The 24,797-nt window shown below is 44.5% G+C and overlaps 1 protein-coding gene across 10 annotated transcripts in view; it reads left to right on the top strand.

The window, feature by feature from the left end:
• Positions 1-24,797, top strand: part of dock1 (dedicator of cytokinesis 1) — a 263,696-nt gene that overhangs the window by 47,883 nt on the left and 191,016 nt on the right. For all 10 annotated transcript variants that reach the window (XM_034292884.1, XM_034292883.1, XM_034292881.1 and 7 more), the window contains exons 16-22: positions 490-562; positions 5,014-5,117; positions 5,891-6,074; positions 11,638-11,735; positions 18,212-18,301; positions 19,471-19,571; positions 22,346-22,474. In XM_034292884.1, the coding sequence (XP_034148775.1) occupies positions 490-562; positions 5,014-5,117; positions 5,891-6,074; positions 11,638-11,735; positions 18,212-18,301; positions 19,471-19,571; positions 22,346-22,474 (779 nt within the window). The remainder of the gene's footprint in view (positions 1-489; positions 563-5,013; positions 5,118-5,890; positions 6,075-11,637; positions 11,736-18,211; positions 18,302-19,470; positions 19,572-22,345; positions 22,475-24,797) is intronic.

The following is a 24,797-nucleotide window of genomic DNA, read 5'->3' as shown; positions in this document are numbered from 1 at the left end:
CGTGTGTGTGCGTGCGTGTGTGCGTTTGCACGGATGTGAGGGTTCCTGAACTCCTATAAAGATACTAAAAGCCACAAGTATTTTGTTTACCGGTCCTATTATGGAAAATGCAATTTATTACTTATAGGTATTATTAGGGAAAAATATACAGTTTGGGCGTAGTGTTGGAATTGGGGTTACGTTTAGGATAAGGCTTTAACAGTTAGAGTTAAGTGTTAGGGCTAGGTCAGATTTAGGAGTACAAGCTTGGCTGTTGAGGTAAATGGTTAGGTTACGATTAGGGTAAGGGTTTGGGTCAGGTTTAGGGCTAGGTAATAGGAAACATAGATATCTGGGTCAAGGTTAAGTCTCAAATCCCCACGGGGGTAGAAAGAAAGACGTGTGTGTGTGTGTGTGTGTGTGTGTCTGAGATACTTTGAGATGAATTTACTGAGCATCATTCAGCCTCTCTCCGGACTGTACTGAAAGGCGTGTGTTTGCATTGTCAAGGTCGCCATCCCGATTGAAGACGTCAACAGAAGCCATCTGCGATTTACCTTCAGACACCGATCTTCTCAAGACTGTGAGTACAAAGATGAATCGTACGACACACAACCCCATGTGTTTGAAAAGAGACTCATGGATCATTTTTTATGTATGGGGGAAAAGTCAAAAACTAGGACGTTTAATTGAAGGAGAATTCTAAATAATGATACTTTTGATGTGGTAATCCTCCTCTTAAGAGAAGGTGCATATTATAATGTATTAGTCATATACAGCATATAGAGTATCAAAAGTGTAGCAAAATGCTCCTTCAATTTCTCAGTAAAATAATCAATAATCAAATGAGATCAAGGCTTTGAATAAATTGTTCATATGAAAGCATGTCATTGCCGGTCTACTTGTCTATACAGTGGGGAGAACAAGTATTTGATACACTGCCGATTTTGCAGGTTTCCCTACTTACAAAGCATGTAGAGGTCTGTAATTTTTATCATAGGTACACTTCAACTGTGAATGTGAAACAAAAATCCAGAAAATCACATTGCATGATGACATAAGTATTTGATCACCTACCAACCAGTAAGAATTCCAGCTCTCACAGACCTGTTAGTTTTTCTTTAAGAAGCCCTCTTGTTCTCCACTCATTACCTGTATTAACTGCACCTGTTTGAACTCGTTACCTGTATAAAAGACACCTGTCCACACACTCAATCAAACAGACTCCAACCTCTTCACATTGACCCAGACCAGAGAGCTGTGTTAGGACATCAGGGATAAAATTGTAGACCTGCACAAGGCTGGGATGGGCTACAGGACAATAGGCAAACAGCTTGTGAGAAGGCAACAACTGTTGGCGCAATTATTAGAAAATGGAGGAAGTTCAAAATGACGGTCAATCTCCCTCGGTCTGGGGCTCCATGCAAGATCTCACCTCGTGGAGCATCAATGATCATGAGAAAGGTGAGGGATCAGCCCAGAACTACACGGCAGGACCTGGTCAATGACCTGAACTGCACCGTATTGAGGGGATGTATCGCAAGATCTTGGCCAACAACCTCCTTCCCTCCTTAAGAGCATTGAAGATGGGTCGTGGCTGGGTCTTCCAGCATGACAACGACCCGAAACACACAGCCAGGGCAACTATGGAGTGGCTCCGTAAGAAGCATCTCAAGGTCCTGGAGTGGCCTAGCCAGTCTCCAGACCTGAACCCAATAGAAAATCTTTGGAGGGAGCTGAAAGTCCATATTGCCCAGCGACAGCCCTGAAACCTGAAGGATCTGGAGAAGGTCTGTATGGAGGAGTGGGCCAAAATCCCTGCTGCAGTGTGTGCAAACCAGGTCAAGAACTACAGGAAACGTATGATCTCTGTAATTGCAAACAAAGGTTTCTGTACCAAATATTACGTTCTGCTTTTCTGTTGTATCAAATACTTATGTCATTCAATAAAATGCAAATGAATTACTTAAAATTCATACAATGTGATTTACTGGATTTTTGTTTTAGATTCCGTCACTCACAGTTGAGTACCTATAAAAAAAATTACAGACTTCTACATGCTTTGTAAGTGGGAAAACCTGCAAAATCGGCAGTGTATCAAATACTTGTTCTCCCCACAGTATGCCTGTCTGTCTGTCCCCCTGTCTGTCTGTCTGCCCCGGTCTGCCTGCCCCCCTGTCTGTTTGCTTGCCTTTCTTTCTGTCTGTCTGTCTGTGTCTCTGCCTGTTTGTGAGTCCGTCAGTCAGTCAGTCTGTCTGTCTGTGTGCACACATGCGTGCCAGCCAATCTGTCCACAGCAAAAATAATGGAAGCTCTTCAAGTGAAGCAGACTGAGTCCTGGCTTTGCAGCTCCAATGGCACCCTATCCCTACGTTGTGCACTACTTTTGACCAGGCACATCTGACTCCATAGGGATTAGGGGGACATTTACTCTGAATTTCATCCCATGTTACTTTAATTGGAGGTATTAAATTCCCGGAACTACCTCAGTGTTTATGTGTTGAGGGGCTGGCTGTCTGTCACTGGCCCAGTGGCCTGGCTGAGGACAACTACACGCCTGGAACAGTTCACTGGCCCAGGGAAGACTGGCTGAGGTTAGGAAGCAGGGAGGAAGTTATACATTTGTGTTCGGTGCGGAGGGCCGACTTGCTGTTCTATCTGGCCACCTTGTGGTGTAGGTCCAGTGTGCCGGGCCAAGAGGAGAGCAGCATGGCTGTACACTAAAGAATGGGCCAGACAGTCTGGGCCAGATCTTATCAGGGAATGCTCTGTGCCTCCTCCACCTGCACCGGTCCAGAATTGAACTGGGTTTACCGGGCTCAGTTATTGCTAAGCATTAAGGTGTGCGTGTGTGTGTGAGTGAGTGCGTGTGTGTGTGTGCGTGCGTGTGTTTGTGTGTGTGTGTTATTAATCCCCCTGCTTCGCTCCGCTTCCTGTTGGTAACATCTGTCACAGGAAGTAATGGTCAGAGAGTTGTCCCGTCTCAGAGCCTGGCAGTAGGTTTAATAATGTCAACGTGTTATAGTGTTTGGGCCAGGGCTCCAGTACCACCCTATTCCCCACATAGAGCGCTGCTTTTCATCAGACCCCTGGGCACATAACTAGTGCCCCACACAGGGAACAGGATGCCATTTTGAACAGGCATTGAGTTTCTAGAACCTCCTGACCTCACATCACCCTGCTGCCAGTTTGGTTTGGGATTGACTGGTACGTGGACCCATTCTTAAACTGCTCCGCCGTGAACTGGCGCTTGTCTGGCAGTTGTTAATGTCGATTGCCTTTTCATTCTGGCTCCCGTTGGTTGATTACCATAGTTCTATTTGATGGCTGCTGTTCCACGTCGTATCCTCAGCCTGTTGGCTGGGGCTGGGGCTGGGGCTGGGCAGGGTATGATGTTAGCGTAAACATGGACAGACAGGCACTGGAAGGCGACCAGGGCCTTTTTATTTGTTATTAAAACATTTTGGGGTGGGGGAATACACACACACATTTGCCGTTCCACTGGAAACTATTCATACCCCTTCTCCACATTTTATTGTTAAAGACAATATTTATAATTTTTTTAATCTTTTACTACAAAGGGAAAGCAGTCTGTTCTTATACCTCCATTGACCTAACAGGTTTAAAGCTGTTACGAAGAGTAGCCCCAGGCTGTCACTAGGCAAGGCAGTGTTATTCGATTAATACGCCCCCCCCCAAAAAAAAACAAAAAACAAACATAGTCTGGTAGTGACTCGGCAAACTACGAGACATGGGATTCACAGTGGGGTCCCTCAGAGCCGCTACAATGCAGCTGTCAGCAAACGCAAGGAAACGCTAAACGGTCCGAGCCGTGTTAATCTCCATGCTACCGTGTCACTCTGAAAGGAATGGGCCACCATTAGGCGCGTCTCCCTCTCTCCTTGGGTTGTCTCAAACGCAACGCAGCGCCGAGATGATTTACCGCGCCAGGACACAGCCCGCTAACCAGCGTATGGATTAATGAAGGCGGAACGCGGCGGACGCTCCGGTCAATCGCGCCGACGCCTCGCGTAAATTGGAGCTGGTTGATGGGTGATCGTGATGTATGTGGTAGCGTCTGACGGCGAGCGCGCGGGCATAACTCTCCCCTCGGCTTTCCTAGTGCTCGCAGTGCCTCCCAAACGGCCCGCCAAGAAGTGCGCTGCTTTGGCCCAGGGCCGGTTCTACTGGGGGAATAGTGTACCGCGGTACAGAAGCGGTTAGGGTTCTGTTTGGGACGTTTCGTAGGAACGTGTGTCATGAAGCACAGCCTGATAGCGCCCTTCTCCCGGGGACGTCGCAGCAGAGATGCAGGCTAAATGAAACCTTCCGTGTGGTGGCTAACCATAGGGTGAAGTTGGCGGGGCAGGTCATTGGACGTGTGTGTGTGTGTGTGTGGGTGGGTGTGTGTTTTCACGTCCCCCGTTCCCCTTCGACGAGCTTGTCGGCCGTCGTCAGCTGTGATCTGGTGTTTTGACCTACTGTCTCTTGTGTGAACCCTGACCCTCCCTCTAACAGGTAGATGCTAATGACCTGAGGGACTTGTACTGCGAAGCAGGATCAATGTGCCACCCGGCTAACTTTGATTAACAACCAGTCTATTGAAACTGGCTAAATGGATATAGATTTTCTTGTTCATTAAGAATGCTAACCTTAGATATGTGTTTTGGTTCGCAAGGCCCATGCCTCTCCTTGGTAGCTGATGCCCATAATCTTGAGTGTTTGTTGGTTAACTTATTGATCTGCTTAATTATGGGTGCCTGCCCCTGTCATAGCCCTGCCCTCAGGGGCTCCAGCCCTGCCCTCCCCTGCCATGGCCCTGCCCTCAGGGGCTCCAGCCCTGCCCTCCCCTGCCATGGCCCTGCCCTCAGGGGCTCCCTGCCCCGCCCTCCCCAGCCGTGGCCCGGCCCTCCCCTTCAGCGGCCCCTGCCCTCCGGTGCCCGAGCCACAGCCAATCCCTCCCCAGTCACGCGCCCAGCCCTGCTGTCTGCCATACTAACACACACTGTGTTTTTCACCTCCTTCTCCCTGCAGCCAAAGACAAATCGGAGAAGATATTCGCTCAGTCGTTCGTGAAGCTGATGCGGTACGATGGGACGACCCTGAGAGACGGAGAACACGATCTCATTGTTTACAAGGTGATGTCACTCGTCTGTCCTGCCCCAACTCGCCTTCGCCTGCTTGGCCCTGCTTTTTATCTCAAATGTGAAATACCTTTGAAATTAAGTAGCTTAAAGGCAAATGTTACTATAGTTGCGTGTTTCCGTGACTCGCCAGCAATACCAGAGCCTCCTGGCCAACAGCAATCCGCCATGTGTTCTAAGTGCAAAAATAATATATCCATGTGTTGATCTGCCTTTCTCTCTCTCTGCACCTCTCAAGATCTCAACGGCTTTCTATAATGTTAGCTCTGCCTGTATCCCCACTCAACCACCACTCCAACATTGAATCACTTCACAATTAAAGCATTCTTCTAATGATGCTCCTATTCATGTTAATTAAAAAAGTGAATCCAAGAAAAAAACATTTGAATTAGCAGTTGCACCCCAGACAGGCTGTGTTTTGGCAGTCTGTTCATAGATCATAGGAAGTTATTTACATTTACTTCATTCAGCAGATGCTTTCATGTGGAGCAACTTACAGCAAATATCATTCTACATAATTTAGAAAACAAGATTTAACACCTGACCACATTGATGCTATTTTATTAAGAGGCAGTTTTAAGAGGGTTAGGGGTCCAACATAAATATACTTAATTGATTGATTTGTCTATTGATTGGTTGATGGATGGACTGAATTGTTGGCTTGCTGATTGGTTGGCTGATTGATTGTTAGTTAGAGAGATTGGGTGGTTGATAGATTGTTAGTTAGATTGGGTGGTTGATTGATTGACTGACTGTTTCTACACCAGGCAGAGGCTAAGAAGCTGGAAGACTCGTCTCTTTACCTCAACCTGCCTGCGACCAAGATGGAGCTGGAGGAGAAGGGCCTGTCTACTACAGGGAAAGGGACCCAGAGCCTGGGGAACTGCACCATCAGCAAGGACTCCTTTCAGATCTCCACCCTGGTCTGCTCCACCAAGCTCACTCAGAATGGTAGACAGACACTCCCTCCTCCCAAACCTTCTGTCTTCTCCTGCTCCTCCTTCTCCCACACCTCCTTCTCCTCCTCCCCTGCTCTTTCTACGTGTCCCTTTTTCTGCTCTCCTGTTCTCCTGATTGCATCAGACTACATCAGTGTTAGCTGTGAACATCAATAACCAAGGCAAGGCCTTATGTATCCCTCCTCCCTCCCCCTCTCCCCTCCCACTATCCTCCCTCCCTCCCCCCCTCCCTCCCCCCTCCCCTCCCACTATCCTCCCTCCCTCCACCCCTCACTCTATCCCCCCTCCCTTCAACACAGTGCTCCCTTGACTGAAAATCCCAAAGCAAAAGCAATATACTGCTGTTATTGTCAAGTGTCCAAATAAAGAACAAACCCAAGATACACAATACTTATCAAGAAGAGGAATGGATTATTTGGAGAGGGTTCTTTGCTTTCTTTATAAGGTAGTTAGAATTGAAAGCAGTCAGTTCTGGAATTAAACTGACAATCCAGCTTCATGAGTTAATTCTCAATGAACTGAATCAGAGAAGCTGTTTGTGTCGACATTTGTACATTGTGAATTTTACATTCCGCTCAACCCTGGTTGTTTACTACACAGACTGCTCTTCTTTCACTCCCGGGGAATCAGATATCCATTTTTCAGGAGAATGAACCAGACCTAGGATGGTCTCTGGTACTGGGCTCAGATACCGTAGAGGGGAGGAACACAGAAAACACCAAAAGCCTAAGCACCCACCGGAGAAAGACGGCCGAGCAGTCCAGCTTACACTTCAAGACTCAGATTAATTGTTTTACTAGCCTCAAGCCACCCCCCACACCCACTCCCCCATAAAGGCACTTTCTGAATAAAGGGTGCCTTAGTTCTCCGATTTGCAGACACAGAGATAATTTGAAGCAGTCAAGCTGAGATGGAAAACAGACAAAGAGACCATGCTCCCTTGCTCCTGGGCAACCACTGAAACCCATCGATTCCGTGTAAGTTAAGGGACATTATAGTCCAATCACATTGTTGCTATATGCAGTAGTTCTCTTCCGCTCTCTAGATCTCTCTGTTCAGGAAAGGATTGACTGCTGGAGAAGGGAAGGAGAGGCACCCTGGTCGCCACAGCAATCTGGTCAGAAGTTGTGCCCAGCAATATAGAGACAACAGGGAGTCATTTGGAACCCGACAATGGGCACATTCCATTTCCCTCATTGCTTTCCCAGCGTCAAGAAGTATGGCTCCAGAGTCGTCTCCTGACATTATCTGGCTCCTTTGTCTGGGTTGTGGCAGTGCTTCTCATTGACTGATTCACCGAATGACCGGCTGGCCATTCGATAGGAATATAAATGCAACATGCACGCACGCACACGCACGCGCACGCACGCGCACACATACGTACAGTGTATACTTCAGGGTGGTGATAAGCACAGCAAAATGAAGTGGTTGGAAGCTTTTGGGCTTTGTGCTCCCCTTCTGTGCAGCCTGGGGAAAACTTGAGTTACACCAAGTCCTGTGAAGGAAGAGACCCCAACATTCCTAGTGTTCATTTGGGATGCAAACCTAGCCTCGAGGACAGTGCTATTCACATCTGGACCTCAAAGCCACTTCTTTTCTGCCTTTGCATCCCCCTAATCTGGGACTTATTTAGACCTGGGACATCAGGCAGGTGCTAATGATGTATAGGCGGATTAGGGTGTGCTGGCTTGGACTTGGTGTTTGTGGTCGAGTGTTGAGTTGGTGGCTTGTTAGAGGCCGCGCTCGCTCTCCTCCTGCTCAGTGTTGATTTATAACTATCTCTGAGGGAATTATATCTGTTATGGCAGTTGAAGGCGGTGTCCAACCGGACAGACGGTCCCAGAGGCCTGCTGAAGTCCTGCCATCAAAGCAGACGTCACCTCAGCATCTGTCCAATCGCCCTCTTGATTCATACTGTCCTTAAAGCCTGTTGGCGGTGCTAATGTGAAGGTTTTATTAGACTCCGGAGGCTCCCAAACCAATTTACCCCAACGTTAATGAAGACAGACCCGTGTGTGAGAAATGTTTGGTTTCGTTTTTTATTCCGCCTGCTAACTTTGCTGTCAAAAAGATGCACAAGAAGAACTTTCAGAAAGCCTGTAACGAGGACACCTAGGAGTGGAGATTGGCCTTCTGACCCAATATGGTGACAAAATAATACCTTATCCAACGGTGTTCGTAAAAAGGATCAGTTGTGTTTGGAATTCGGTTCGATTTAAAAAAATTTTGCGCAGGTGGTTGTTGGTTTCTGGGGCTATGTTGGTTTGGGCCAATCGGCCCCCGTGTTGGTCCATGTGGGCTGTGTCTGTTTCGTAATAAAATGCTGAAATAATGAGGACACCAAGGAATCCGCAATGGAGTTTTTGTCAGAGTATGGAGCTGTGGGTGTTGGGGGCTCGTGTGCAGCCACCAGGTGTTCAGCATTCACATAGCGCCGTTCCTTCTGAACCTAATTATCTTCCCTTTAGCGTTCAGCATACTCTGTCCTTTACCGACTGTGAAGCCCATGCAGGTGTGATAGTGAGGTCTGTGTAAAAAGAAACAGCATCATACGTGGTGCACTGTTTCTGATCGGAGAGCCTGAACCTAGACGAGCTGGTCAAAGGCAGTGCCCTAAATGGAGAATAGGGTGCCATTTGCCATGTCAAAACCCTTGAGTTCTCCGGGCAAGACAGGATTAGTGCCCTGAACAGACCCTTGGCTGCTTCTGTGGAAACGCCTTTTATCAAACCCCTCTCTGTAGCCCCCTGGATTACCCTGTCCCCCTCTCCTCCCCCTCTCCTCTCCCCTAATATATTCCTGGGGTTTTGTGAGTCTGGTCATTTACAAGACACTGGTGATGTGTGGGAGCATCAGTGACTCCACGATTTGATTAAGCAAAGTAATGGCCGATGGGTGATTGTCAGCCAAGGCTCCGGGAAAAGGCTGCTTGTGTTTTAATAAGTAGAGTCACCAGCCGCCTGTCTCCGAAAAGCACAGGAGAATGCTTCCACAGGTTTATTACTTCATTACAAACTTGGAAGAAACAGCGTGGGTGGGTGAGTTGGTGTGGGTGGGTGAGTTGCGTTGGTCTGTATCCAGTTGCACCTATGTCCTTGGGAGACTCTTAAGAGAGCGATCATTTTACTGGCATGTGCACCAAAGTATATTCCTGTGCATTCCTGTGAATATTCCTGTTTCTTCACTTAATATTGCCAATATGTGTCATGTCCTAGTATAGTGTTGGAATGTTCCATTGCTCCTTTTAGAAATGCTCTGCCTAAGTGTTCCCTGGCATCCTATTCTGCTTCATCCCCGCACTGCAGATCTAATTAATGGAGTAAGTCGTAACAGCCAGTGAGATGTCGTCGAAGCATAAGAAGTTATGAGTCCAGGTAATACCCCCATGGCCCTGGCAGCCGCCATTCAGTTTCAAACCTGGACTGCAGTGGACATTGCCTGCTGCGCCACCTGGAAGCCTCTATACCCGCCTCCCTAAGAGCACGTAGATACATGTGGATGTGTACACACATACACCAGCCTTCATGGCGTTTGGGCAGTCACTTGTTTGCTGCCGTCACATTCCTTCATTGAAATGCACACATCCACCTATTTAGGTGATGTTCATGTTCTTCTAGTGGCGGTGTTATGAGTGCTCTGATGAATATCCTGTCCCTGGGTCAGAATACATCACATTCATGTATTTCCCAGTGGACAGCCAGCCCGTTTCTCATGGGCTCCCAGAGTCCCCAATCTGCCTACGTCTAAGATGAAATGCTCCTTTAATTAAGCTGATGTTCTGTGGCCTTCAGCCCAGCATAACCCTGAGAGCAGTGAAGTGGATTGTGGGTTCTTTGCCCAAGGCATTTGCACTGCAGTGGTGAGACTTTGTGACCTAACATAAGGTCGAGCAGTGGTTACCAAACAAAGGATAAAATGTGGTTACTGAGCAGTGGTTAGCTAACATCCATTTATGTTTGATAATTGTGGATTATAAACTATGACATTAATAAACTAAGTGTTGACGCTGAATGGCTTTTCCATTCCTTGTTAGAGACTTGGCTGAAGAATTAGCTGCGCGACAGCTCCTACATTGTCAACATCTGCCGAGACCCGTTTAAATTCACCAGATGACTGAAACCTGATTGGCTGTTAAACTCAATGACTGAAACCGGATTGGCTGTTAAACCCAATGACTGAAACTTGATAGGCTGTCACTACCTGAGATGGGCACCTCAGCATCAAGAGGAGCGACTGGTTTCAGTGAATAGAAATGGCGATGACTAATCGACCGGTGAGTCCAGACTATTGATTTCCCCAAGGAGGAGTGGGAACTGGCAACCTGAAGGCTTAAATGCAGCCTGGGATTTCTGAACATGATTTGCATCCACGCCCCTTGGTGACACGTTCACCGGTTTGATGACCACGACTGAGCTTCCAGTTGCAACCGGGCCATACCCACCCCAGAACGTGCTGTGTTAATTTGCTCTGCCACTGGGGCATATTCAGCATGCGCCCAACAACATCAGAACTTTTTGTTCTGTGACTTTAGCCTTCAACTTCTGGGGCGACACATCCTTTGTGTTTACTCCTGTGCCGCCCGCCAACGATTCGGGTTCTTCCGAAACGCTGTGATGATTTGCCATCGGCGTGTTTTTTGTGAAGACGTGAAGCGGCTGGATCACGAGCCTGTCTTGGCTGAGCACTAGGCTAGCAGTGCTTTTCAACCGTGGACGGAGGGTTTTTATGTGATGAGTGTCCCTTCCGTTTCAAGTGGAGGATGCACTTCAGTTCACTTCATATTTGACTTTATTGATTTGAGTCATTCGGTACAGTGCTACGCAGTGTCACTCTAATATCTGTCTCCTTTCTCCTCCCCTTTTCTCTCTCTCTCTCTCTCCTCTCCAATTTTTCTTTCTCTTCTCCTGTCTCCTGTTTCCATCTGATTGACTGTATAATAATTTTTGGACTGTAAAATAATCCTTGTCTGTTTCTGTCTGTATTTTTGTCGCTCATGTTTCTGTCACTGTTGGTCTGTTTTTCTCTCTCTCACTGTTAGGCTTTTTTTCTTTTGTCTGTTTCTGTCTGTCCTTCTCTGTCTGTCTCTCTGTCTTTCTGTCTATGTCTGTCTGTCTTTATCTTTCTCTGTCGGCTGCAGTGCTTCAGCTGTCTTCAGCATGATTAACCTCTGCCACTGATCTTCTCTCATAGCCTTACACGTCCATTCTTCTTCCTAGCTTACATTTACGGGATCTAATAGGACATATTTTTAAACTTCTTTGTAATGGTGATTATACTATTCCTTGGGACTCAATGGCAACATAACAGTATTCCATTTTCATTCTGTTCAATCTGCAAGGTTTCTGTTATTGATTGGTGGTTCAGTATATAGAACTGTCATACTATAGATGCAGCTGCATAGAAAGTTATAGATGTAGCTATGAAGAATTTTTCATTTGATGTAGCTACATAGAACTGACGCATTGCCAATGTAGCTATGTAGAACTGACAAAAAGATTGAGTTGTTTCCTGACCCGGCAATGCAGTTTAAATAACTGTCTCTTATCTCTCCACAGTGGACCTTCTGGGTCTGCTGAAGTGGCGTTCCAACACCAGCCTGCTTCAGCAGAACCTCAGGCAGCTGATGAAGGTTGAAGGAGGAGAGGTTGTCAAGGTGAGAGGTCAAAGATGTCTCGTCACACACAACGATCCATAGGCTCTTTCTTTTTCCCTGCTCGTGTGTCTTAGGTCAGGTTGGTCCAGAGGGAGAGGATGTGTTTAGTCATTTTTGTAGCCTGTTTGTTCGCGAAACGACGCCGGTAGCCTGGAGCAGAAATGTAACTACGGGCGGGCGCGTAACCCATAACTTGCACACGACACGTAGTGGAACCCTCCCCGTTGCCCCTGGCGACGGTGGAAAATTTATAGGCGGGCCTTTAAGTCCTCCGTGTGAGGTAAATAAATCAGTCCGTGTAAAAGGAGCGATGGAGGGAGGCTTGTGAAAGGAGCGATGGAGGGAGTGTTGTAAAAGAGCGTTTGCGAGAAGGGGAGGTGGGGGGAGCGAGCGAGACGGAGGGGTGAGAGGGAGGGCTGATGGAGATAACAAGCGATAGTGCTGTGAAATGCCTCACCTCGGGGTGCCTTCTCCTCCCATGAGGCTGTTGTTGCTACGACAAGTACATCCACAGCTGGACTAAAACCACCATAGGGAACTGATTACCATAGTAACGCGCTGGGTTTTCACTCATAGTCCGTTCAGCCTGAGAGAGTCCTGCAGAGTTTTGCCACTGTCTCAGGCTGGGCAATAAAATCACTACCACGTATCGGGTTGTGGTGGGTGGCACCGGCTCGTTTGGTGTCCTGCGTTCCTGCAGCAAAGCCATCGTCAGTAGGGACTTTTTGTTTTATGGGCCGCCTTTGTCCAGATGTGTCTGTGACATCTGCGATCCAGAGAATGACAATAATATTAGAGTCCAATCACATGGATACCGGACTTAGTTGGAAATCAAATAAGTTTACCGATTCCCAAGAAATGGCTGCAATAAATTTGTAATTCAAAATTGTCTTGCAAAGGGGGAATGGGATCTTTGTATCATTAGCAATTTATGAATATGCAAATTTTATTTGCCTCTTGTAGGAAAATGTGGGCTATGTTGAGGTGATTATTTGTGATTGTTGATTTTGTTTCCTTATCTAGTCACATGACAGTTTGAAACATTCTGACAGGAGGAATGATGTTGTAAAAGGCAATAGGAGGTGTACTATTTTGCTTTTCGCTCTCAAACAAAAGTGTGTCAGAGAATCAATATGCTAAATAGTAAATGTGTTTAACCAAATCTCAGGCCAGTCATAACAGTGGAAGTTCCGCTCATTTCTATTTGTTTTTTCCTCTGTCATTTATGGTGCTGTGATAGAAGTCAGGTCCAAATCACTGCTTTGCCATTCAAAACAGCCTACTGATTTCACTTCAGTAATTCAAGGCTTATAGGCTGATAGGTTGGTTAAAATTTCATTGCAGCTGCCTGGCAGTACACGTGTACGCAATGAGCTCATATGAGGCTACTGACCACCCCGATATGTTGAATTAATATTATTGCAAAACGTTGGTGAGGCTGTTTGGCCTTAGGGAGAACACAGAGCATGGATGAAAAAAGCCTGCGAACACTGGCAGTGTTGTAGAATAAATTGAAATGCATTTTCCCTGATTATATAATATGTGCTTTCTGTACTGAGGTGAAAGAATTCGTTGAATATAGAGCATTATTTAGCCACAGAAGGTCAGCAGCATCCTTAGACATGTCGTTCCCACACTTGAAATTTTAAGTCTGGGGAAGGAGTTCTTCATTTTCGTTTACCTGCCTGCCCTGGCCTTCGTTTGTGTCCCAGGAAAAGGTGCCTTACAGGTGGGATGAAAACAAATTGTTTTATAAATTGTTTTGATAAATGTCAATTAAATGAAATAGCCCTGCCTCGTAACAAACTTGATAGTGCTTCAATTTATCGAAGGCTGCGTAGAAGGCTGTAGGTACAGTTATGGTGCACCCACGAGTAAATGGATATTGAAAATGTCTTTGACAACTGTAAAAAGTGTTGAGTTTGTCTCATGAGCTGTGTGAGAGCATCCCAGTATTAAAGAGGAGACATCCTAGGTGGAATTGACTAAAATCAACTGTAATATCCATAACAAATAATATCCACTGTGTCCCTCAGCCTAAATGTGATGTATCAAACATTCCTTTCAGCATGATTGCTCAGCCAGCGTGCCTATCAAGCAGTGATCGACGCACTATTTGTTTGTCACAGAACTATCAGTAAGGTCACAGCTGCCTCCGTCCAATCAGTGACAGCGAGTGCGGCGCTTGGCCCTCTCGTTGTTTGAGCGTGCTCTGTAGAAATGGAGCACAGGGCCTAAAACAGCAAACCTCCCAGGTCACAGTTGCCAGGGCGTCTCCTCAATGTTGCCGTGCAACTGGTACGTCTTTGATGATGGTGTCATAGGGGTAACATTCGTTGGCGCTTCCACATGAAGGCCTTTTGTATTTGAGGTTGTCGCAGTGTTACTGTCAATTAACTGTAGGCATCCGCTAACCTTTGTCATCTGTGGAAAACCAGTTTGGTCGAGTCCGTACCACTGGACTGTTTGTGGACTGTTATTTCCTCCCAGGCTTCAATCGGTGCCTCCACTGGTTCCCATGGGCCTGTTGCTTTTATTGATCGGAACTTCGGGGTAGCCATGTTTGTGTCCGGGTAGCCCATGTCAATTCGGGCGGGTGGTATTAAACTGCATTTTTAATGTCCCAAGTCGGGTAAAATTAAGTTCAGTGAATTTCAATGAAACGTTTTCCCAGCCCAGTCAAATGAGTTCTCATACCCTGGCTTCGTAGGCTTCTGACGGCACCTGGACTCACCCTGGTCCAACCTCCACCGCGTCTTTTGTTTCTAAATGTGGATTTGATGTCACTGTTGTAGACGACGGTGTGATCTGAGTTAAGTTACTTGAGAGATACCTGTCACGTGAGTCCCCACATCCATTCAATACTGACCAGGCTCATTCATTCCTCCCGAACTCCGTCTGGCTGGCCACCCGCTCTGCGCCCGCAGCATAAGAAATGTTGAGCGTTTAGCATCGATCGGTCAGAACCTACATCTGGCCGTAAAATAAAGGGTGTCATGCTATGGTGATCAACTGGTAGTCTTCAGTCATACTCAAGATCCCAGGCGTAACTTGTGCAGCCTTAAAGGCATTTTGGCAAATCACATCTCTTGCCATCCTGATCCTGCTCTTTCCAAAAGTCCGTCAGGCTGATTTCAAGTATTCATTACCATGAATGCAATTCAGTCCTACACTGCGCCGCTCTGTTTTGAATGTTGCACATTTTTCGACATCAGGCGTGTGTCTGCGGCTTGTTCCAAATGACAACCTGTTCCCTTATTAGTGCTCTGCTTTGTCCATGTGCTGCTTTCCAAAGTAGTGAACTACAGAGTTAATAGGGTGCCGTTCCACCGCGGTGGTGATGTTTGTCTCTGCGAGCCTGTCAGATCTTGTCTCCAGTGATAACGTGGACAGATGTGTATGGGCAGGCATCTAGTGTGGCTGTTGACTTCTGTCAACCTTAATTCTGAACATATTTCCATTTGTTCACACTTGCCCCTTTACAATGACCTGTTGTAGTGGAGAGGTGCCTCCCCTAATGGGGGAATAAGGTAGTTGGACTATTAATGTGGCCTCAGGTAGTACTGATAACAAAGAGGCGATGATGGGTCTCTGTGTCTTAAACATTTGGCAATATTGCTTATCTTTTTCTGGTCTTCTCTTATCTCTCGTTGTCTGGCATTGTCTCGCTGTATCTCCTCAATTCTCTCATATCTCTGTTTATCTCTCCCTATCCACCATTTCTCTCTCCATTCCTCTCTTGCCTGTCTGTCTTGTGATCTCATTGGATGGAGAACCCTGGCCTTGGCCATTGGCGTATACTGAGTGGCAGTCATAGAGCAGTCTGCTTAAATCTAAATGCCTTTCTCACACTGCTGAAAGCTAATTACTATCCTTAAATTCTGCCACAGGCTAACTGCTGTCATCATTCTACTGAAAAAATATAAAAGTATAGTAATGGGAAAAACCGTGACGTTTTTGAGAAAATATTTATTGAACATTGCCATACTGCTGAAAGCTAACTGCCATTCTCGCACTGCTGAAAGCTAACTTGCATTCTCACACTGCTGAACGCTAACTGCTGTGCTTATGTACTGCTAACTGCTGGCCTTATAAACCGCTAAATGCTAACTGCTGTCCTTATATAATGCTAAATGCTAACTGCTGTTCTCATGTGACTGAAAGCTAACTGCTCATAATCCTCATACTCAAATGACTTCTTGAACTGTTCTGAAATAGGCTGTGATATCTGATGTCATTGAGAAGCTTGAAATTGGACGTTATAACATTTCATGCTCTGTTTCCCTCACTTTTCCCTCCCTCTGTCACTCTCTTTCCCCTGCCTCTCCTCCCCCATGCTCTCCCTGTTGATGTAATTCACGCACGCACGTGTCTGTTTTTTGGTGTCCCAAAAAGACCAAGGGAAGCTCATCCATGCTTTTATCTCTTGTAGGGTTGACTACTGTAATGGCCTCTTAACTGGACTCTCCAAAAAGACTGTAAAACAGCTGCAGCTCATTCAGAATGCTGCTGCTAGAATGTTAACCAGGACCAAGGGAACAGAGCACATTCTTAAATCTTTGCATTGGCTTCCAGTCAGTTACAGAATAGATTTTAAAGTGATGCTTAAGTTTATAAATCTATGAATGTTTTAGGACCATTTAGGAAATTTCTGATATGTTTGAAGAATATAAACTGAGCAGGGCTCTTAGATCCATGAATACAGGTCAGCTAGTAGAGCCCAAAGAGTCCAAACTAAACATGGAGAAACTGCGTTTAGCAATTATGCAGTACACACCTGGAATAAACTACCAGAAGGTCTTAGATGTGCCCCATTTATCAATTTTTAAATCCAGGTTAAAAACACTTCTCTCTTCACGTGCCTATGACTGAGCACTTAAACTTAACCACACTTTTTAGCCTTATAGCTCCCTATGTTTTTATCCCCTTTTTATTATTTTTTTTACATTTTTTTTTAATACATTTTTTTATGATGTTTTCATCTGTTTTGATGTTTTCATTTGAGTATTTATTTTTGTTATTGCATTTTTATATAATTTTTTCTTTTTCTTTGTAAAGCACATTGAATTGCTTCGATGTATGAATTGTGCTATATAAATAAACTTGCATGCTTGTTTAATGATGACATTTCCCGCTGTGCCTGTTGTGCACCAACATGTCCTTGGCGCACACGAATGACAGCAATGACAATGCCCTTTATGGGCAGGATTCATTTTTAATTTAAAGTGTCAGATGTACATAATTTCTGTTCATACACTGGCAAAGTCATTATTCAGTCAGCGCTTTGCAGACGGCAGGTCACAAAACAATGCGTTGCAATTCCTCAGAAGAGATGGACTGTGTTCATAGTCATGATTTATTTTAATGACAACGAGGACTATAAAGCTCTGACATTGTAGTAAAAAAATAAAATAATACAGAGGTGAGATGTGTCAGATGTTTGAATAGTACATTTTCAATGGAAATTGGCACAAAAAAAGTAGAACATGGAATTATGTTTTACCAGACCTCCAGTCAAACAACACTAGGGTCCTAATAGAATGAATTCAATTGTTGCGAATCATGAAAGACCTCACAAAACAATTTTGGACTTGGAATATATTATTTAAACAGTAGCAAATAATGATATTTTATTCATATTATACATAGGTTCTTAGAATAACTAAGAATTACTTCCCCACTTTTTTATAGGTATGCACATAACCAAAGCTTGTTACAGTAAAACAAATAACGACGGATAGAAACACAATCTTGTTTCACACCCACACACTTTTTCAAACATAGGACAGGATAAATGAGCACCCCGCACTGCCTTTATTCTCCTAATTTATACCTCAGCGAAACAGGAAATCATGGACCATCTCTTAACAGTTTCTAATGACTCAAAAAGAAGTATAGGAATGGGAATAATCGTGACACATGTTTTTGAGAAAATATTTATTGAACTTTAATGAATATATTTTATGTGCCCTGAAAGATGGAAGTTTTTTTTTTTCTCTTGATTTCGACATTGCATTATCATTAAATGCCTCTGCCTTTCTACTGACATTTAAATAATGTTATCATTCTTTGCAAACCTTTTTACTGAACCCAAAATGACCTTTCTAGACCATGAGGTTCCATCTGTGATTGCACCCCACTGTAGTAATGAGATTTACAAATGTCTCAGGATTGAATAAATGCCCGCCCCACTAAGTGGGAGACCTCATTGGGTTATGAAACAAGAGTTTACCACAAAACGCTGGGATTGTAATGTGAAATCCCCAATGCTCAATTACTCCCAACTACGCTTTTCGTGGGGAGAGCCCTCTAGACACTAGGTCTCAATGTGCCAATGCCGTCGTCTGCGTGTTAAACCGCACGCTATTCCCTGCAGAGTGCACTGTTTTTGACAGGGTTCTGTAAGGACTAGGGCACCGTTTGTGACTGGGAGTGTCCCCTCGGTGTTGTAATGCATGTTTTATCTCTCATTGTAGTTTCTTCAGGACACCCTCGATGCCCTGTTCAACATAATGATGGAGAACTCTGACAGCGACACGTTCGATACCCTGGTTTTTGATGCGCTGGTGAGTACAGGTTATCTTGATATTTGCCTACTTATATATATTTTCTACAAATAAACACTACCCAAAAAAATTGCTTTAGTTTGACTTTCAGGTGCTTAACACATTTGCACAGTACAGTATTTGTTGAGTATACCCATTCACACTAAAGGAATGCTGGCTGTCTGAACCTGTTGGAACACAAACCCAATGACTGTCAGAAGGTTGCGGTCAACACTGTTAGTGTAGTTGTTACATACTTATTCTCTACTTACGCAATAAGGCAAAGTGGGGCATGGTATATTGGCCATATCCCACAAACCCCCTCAATGCCTTATTGCTATTATGAATTGGTAACCGACGCAATAAAATCAAGTCAAAAGTGGTGTGATTTCATGCCTGTGTTATACTTACTTATTTACCGTGGACTATAGCCAATCAGCATTCAGAATTCAAACCAGCCATGTTTCAAACCATACTTTTTATAATGACACTCACACGTGCCTAAATACACAAGTCATAAAATGTTAACACTAATTACATAACATGTATTTAAGTCTTTTTTTTTGTATAGTACGATAAAAACTCCACTACACTGTACTTGACCTGTTTCCATGATAAATTCATTTGATATTGCATTACACACATAAAGACAAAACATTGGTTACATATAGATTCAGCCTATATTCGAAAAAGCCTCTTTGCACGACATTATCTCAGAAACTTAACCAGGTACTCAACTCTAAGTCTCCTTTTTAATGGCGCTATCTATTATTGAATAATTGTCCCAATGTCTTCTGGGCCATTGTCACAACTGCCAGTTCATCTTAATGTACTTTCATATATGTTTCTTTGTAAAGCACATTGAATTGCTTCGATGTACGAATTGTGCTATATAAATAAACTTGCTTGCTTAATGCACAAAGCCTTTATCTGGAATGTATATTTGGTTAGTAATAGCCTACCATGGTAATTACCATTCGAGCGACTTACCTAAAGTTAAACTACAGAAGGTCGGTGTAGTGTGTCCTCGATAATCTGTAGGAGGGATAACAGAGAAAATGACATTTCAAAGGGAAAAGCTCGTTTTCTCCGGGCCCTTGTTGATGTGCGAATATGTTGCATTTTAATGAACATGTGTTAAGTTTTAATGAATGTGTTGTGTTTTAATTAATTTGTTGGTTTCTTGGCAGGTATTCATTATTGGACTCATTGCAGACAGAAAGTTTCAACACTTTAACCCTGTCCTTGAGACATACATACGGAAGCATTTCAGCGCCACTCTGGCTTACACGTGAGTGAGGCTAATTACTAATTAATTGGGTGACAGATAGCCCAGTGGTTGAGAGCGTTGGGCCGGTAAACAAAAGTTTGCTAGAGCTAATAAACTTTGAAGGGAAAAAAAGTAATTGTGCCCTTGAGCAAGGCACTTAACCATAATTGCTCCCATATTTTGCTCTGGATAAGAACGTCTGGTAAATTATAAAAAAGTCGAAATGTCGAATTTACTAACCAGATCGATCAATCAATCAAATGTATTTATAAAGCCCTTTTTACATCAGCAGATGTCACAAAGTGCTTTTACAAAACACCTGGCCTAAAACCCCGAGGAGCAAACAACAGTTGTGCTGAAATTCAGATGAATATATGTTGTGGGTTCTTGGGGCTGTCGTCATACAAGGCCAAAGTGTCTCGTCTCTTTTTTACTAAAAGAATGACTCAACTGAAATATCAATAGCTGTGAACAGTTGATGTCATTCAATATAAACAAATTCCCCCTCAACTAGAGAATGACCATTGTTTAGCGAGCTAAATCTGTCAAAAAGGATTCTTATAGCCGTGTTAATTAAGCTGTTGCTGTACACAACAAATGCCAGTGCATGTTCTAGTGACTCTGTCACACTGCAGTGTTAACGGCCCGCTCAGACTCTGTGGTCTGAAAAGTCAAGAAATCGGCCGATGAGGCTAGCGGTTTCCCCGGAAGTTCCTCTGGTTTGGCAACAATGTCCAGTCAGTTCTGCCACAAACAAGAGTAAGAGAGGCTGTCTGTGTATCACTGCGCTGGAGTTGACATTCTTGCTCATTCCCCAACCGTATGGTAATAAATTGCCACGGTAATCTAGCGCCGACTTCAAGTTTAGTTCTCTAATGACGAGGCTCCTGTTGATGTGCCTCGACAAGTGTGCAGTTTGATAACTGGCTGGTAGACAATTACGCAGATAACTGAGAAACGTTAGTGAAGAGTACAAGAACTAGCTAAAACAAAGGGTTTAAAATGATTGCGCGACGGTTGGTGTAAGGTTTACCTGCCCAAGGATGTTCCTGCTTATTTCAAGACCGCCGTAAGGTTAGTAGAACGGGCCGAGGTCTGCGTTCTCACGTGTCACACCGATGGCTGACCGACTCATTCAGAAAGAGCTTTGATTGTTGTCCTATTCTGCCCCCCCCCCGCCGTTAGAGAGTTATGTATATTTAGGGCTGGCAAAGAAATGTCATGGCATTTGGCAACGTCTGACGTAGCATAGGGCTAGTCATTCTGAGAATGTGCAAATGTGATTTGTAATAAGGTACATGTTGGTATTTGATTTTAGCAGTCGGCAGCAACACCAGGTCATGGTTACGCGTGTGAAAGGATTTATGGGGTTACAAGGTTGGCTTAGTTTTTAGAGCATCTGACCAATACGCAAAAGGTTTCCAGAGCAAAACTGTCATTTATCCTCATAATGCAGTAGCTTCAGCAAAATCCCCATATAATCACTGAACAATTGTTAGCAAAAGTATACACAACACACACATGAAAACAGACTTAAATCAACAAAAGACACATGTACCATGTCAGAAATGGTTACATTTTATTCTTTTAAGTTTCAGTGTGTATTTTATTTTTCATTTTACTTGCGCTATTCATGTGGTAACTATTCATGTGGTAACTATTCAGAAATGCTCACTGGGTCAACCTGTGGGCAGATTTTCTGTTAAACAGTAATTTAACATGAAAAAGTATAAACATTTCTAAACAGTCCCTAAGCAAGCCAGATCATCAGTTGAGATCTTAATCAGTCTCAATTCCTTCTGTCACAGTCATAAATTACCAGCTGTGGCTGTCAGCAGGCCATACATCAAAACCCCTACGTTATTCCACTGGAGGATGTCTACGTGTTGTTATTAATAAAAGTATGTATAAACACATTAGTATAAGACATCTGCTTATGTTTGCAGCAAACATGGTCACAGCATTCTGGGAAATCTTTAGTGACAAAAAAAACCCGGTGGGTATCTCTGAATAATCACCTCAAGGAATAGCTCAACAAACTAACTGGCCAGTTTGTTACATTTCAGTTAACTTTGATGTTATTTTTATATACCTTTTTGGTTTTAACTGGATTTAAGACTGTTGAAGAACGCTCTGTGTGTCTGGGATTTAGCCCACTGCAGAACCAGGTTGGGGCTGTAAACTCATTGTTTCTGTGTCTGTGTTGTAGATGAGAATGTGTTCTCTTACCAAGGTGAACAAAATAAATATACAGAGTTCTATGTCCTTGCTCCAGTCCAGCGCAGCACAAGGATACAACCTGCTAATTAAACTAGCCAAATGAGTTTGGTCCCGAGTTAATAGTAAAGGAAATTCAATACGTTCCATAAGCATCCGTTTCTTTATGTTAACACACTTGCATATTTAACGTCCTTTTATATAAGCATGACCACTTCTATGTAAATGTTAGTAACTGTAGCACCATTCTTATAATGTCCTCACACTTAATGATGGATATCGACATGAAATGTCGGCCTCTCTGAATTCATTTTGGCCTCTTCCCATCCTTCACAGAAAAATCCATATTGATGGATACTCCACAGATCCCAGTGTTCGGTGTATTTTTGTCATGTTCCCAGAATGTCTGTCCCGAGGGAACTGTTCACTGCTTATTTCTATAAATTATGGATTTCACAATTTTCTATGAGACTCGCCAAGGTCCTGAGGAACTATGTGGACGATGTTTAGGAGCTGATTGCTTTTCTGGGCCGTGGTGAGTACTGTGCGATAACCGGGGTCTTTGCCGTCTCCAACAGGAAGCTCACCAAGGTCCTGAAGAACTATGTGGACGATGCCGAGAAGCTCACCGAGCAGCTGCTGAAGGCTATGAAGGCTCTGGAGTACATCTTCAAGTTCATCGTGCGCTCCCGGGTCCTCTTCAACCAGTGAGTCAGACACACGCGCGCCACACATGTTCAGCGCCGCGCCGTGTCCACAGAGGCACAGCAGAGTTCCACTGAAACATGGATGCTAGCTCAAAGATATAATCTGCAATGGAGTTAACTAGTGGATGAAAGAGGATTTTGGATCACGTGGGGGGGGGCACAGCCAGTATAGATGCCCGGTCTTCAACTGTTCTGTTTAGATATATACAGCACACCATAGCGGTATCTCTCTGTCGCTTGCAGTCGCTTGCTCACTCACGCACATCCCGTATTGAATCGTCTTGAAAGGGACATCTCTAGATTAATAGTGTGTGGAATTTGATTGGTTGTCCTGTAAGGGTCTAATTCAGTGTGCTGAGTTTGATTGGTTTTCCTGCTGTGGGTGGAGGACAGGCTGTCCTTCAGCTCCACAAATCCTAATCAGACCAGGGGTGACTGTCTCCCTCTCCCTCTTCCCCTCTCTCTCTCTCTCTCTCTCTCTCTCTCCCCCCTGCTTTTTGAGTGCATTTTTCTGTGTTATTAAAGGTTCACAGCTCGATATATTTTTATGATTGACAGCGTACCACCTAGTGAACTGTGTGTCTGTGAGCCTTCTCGACTTACCGTATTCCCTTTGTTCAGTTTAGTGGCGGCGGCCCGCAAGGAATTGTTGCCGCTTCTACAGGATAATATGCTGATTTCCTTCTTCTCTTTATGCTGCGGCGCACTTTCAAGATCAAACAATTACAGCCTGTCTCAAACGAGCAAGCAGGGCGCAAATGAGAGTCACAGGCTCCCAGCGTGACATGGTCTTCCCTGTCTTCTCCCAGCCGTGCGGTTGTACTCGCCCGGGATGTAACGTGTCACAGGCGGCGTGCCGGAGACGGCAGAGCAGAGAACCACTGTCACCTGTAGGGGCCTGTGTAACTCAGTGGGTAGAGCATGGAGCTCGCAACGCCAGGTCGGGATTGTTTATACATGACCTGGAGTGTAAAAAACACACCAGGGGGTGGGGGGGGGGGTACATTTACTACCGTACCTCGGTCTGGATAAGAGGATAATTCTCAGAGTCAGGTTGTCCAAGAACCATACGAGGTAATTAGCCAGTATTTGCACTGGTTTGCATGCTGAGTAGGTCTAAGAGGCTTCAGACAATTCCCAACTGTTGCAACTGAAATGTCAGACTAGTAGCTTCAGGAGATATTGTGTACAGGTGTGATTCCAGGAAGAATATGTATAAATTGCCTTTGGGCCTGTGGAAGAGTGGATGTGCATCAATAAATTCAGTGGAACTTCACTTACCTGGGGAAAGTGTGAATTGTGGTGAATAACTTTCCGCTATCAATCAATCAGATTCCAGGATCCAAATATATATTTTTACATTTTAGTCATTCCTACTGCTATCTCGTCCGGAGTGACTTACATGAGCAATTATAGATGAGCGCGTCTCTCAAGAGCACAACAATAGATTCACCAGCCTTTTGGGTTGGGTTATAGATCAGGCTAGTGATGTCATCGATGTGCATGGATAAGAGGAACCGTTATGGCAGGGTTTCAGTTACTGAGTCGTGTTTTCAGAATGCATTAAGAATCTCTGAGGAAAATTGCATCCTGGGAACCCCTGGGTTAGTACATAACCATAGGAATTTACACAGCCTCGTTGTTATGGATCACAGTATTTGGTTTCTATTTCTACGCTGTAGCAGGACAGCGGAAGAGCAGGATACGGTTCTTACAATCCATTCAGGGCCTCTTTAACAATGGGCCCAGATTATTATTAATATTATAATTTTTTTGTTATCATTTTGTCATGATTTTTTGCGTAAAGATATGATTGTAATGGAGAAATGGATGGTGAAAAAAGTTCTTCAGGAACTTTTATGGGAATTGCAACTGCCCAACCGGGTGAGCTCGTTGTTTTCATATGATATCGAATACTGGTTGAAGCCCTGGTCTGGTTACCTCGGTGCCCTGCCTCACATATGTCCACATGATGTGTGATGTGGAAAACCACCATTGTCCAAATAGTTATTTTCTTTCACTTCAGAGGAAGACGGAAAGATATCGCACCGCGCTGTACTCGATCAATATACCCGTTTTAAATACATTCCAGACGTGTGGTTCTGAGAGGTGGTAGACACAGATCATTAGTTTTCTTCAATCCCAAAGCACCTCTTTTTACAGTTGCCTGGCCCGTCTTTTACAGTTGCCTGGCCCGTCTGCAGTGATTTACCGGCTTTCCGAGAGCGAATTGGAGCAAACACATTAGCATTTTCAAGGGATTAGGAAGGAGAGGAGGACCTATTTTAGTTTTTGCTCCCGTCATGCAATATGAAATGGAACA

The sequence above is a fragment of the Esox lucius genome, chromosome 6 (genome assembly GCF_011004845.1).
Source record: "Esox lucius isolate fEsoLuc1 chromosome 6, fEsoLuc1.pri, whole genome shotgun sequence".
Lineage (NCBI taxonomy): Eukaryota > Metazoa > Chordata > Actinopteri > Esociformes > Esocidae > Esox > Esox lucius.
This window is presented reverse-complemented; position numbering and strand designations above follow the sequence as displayed.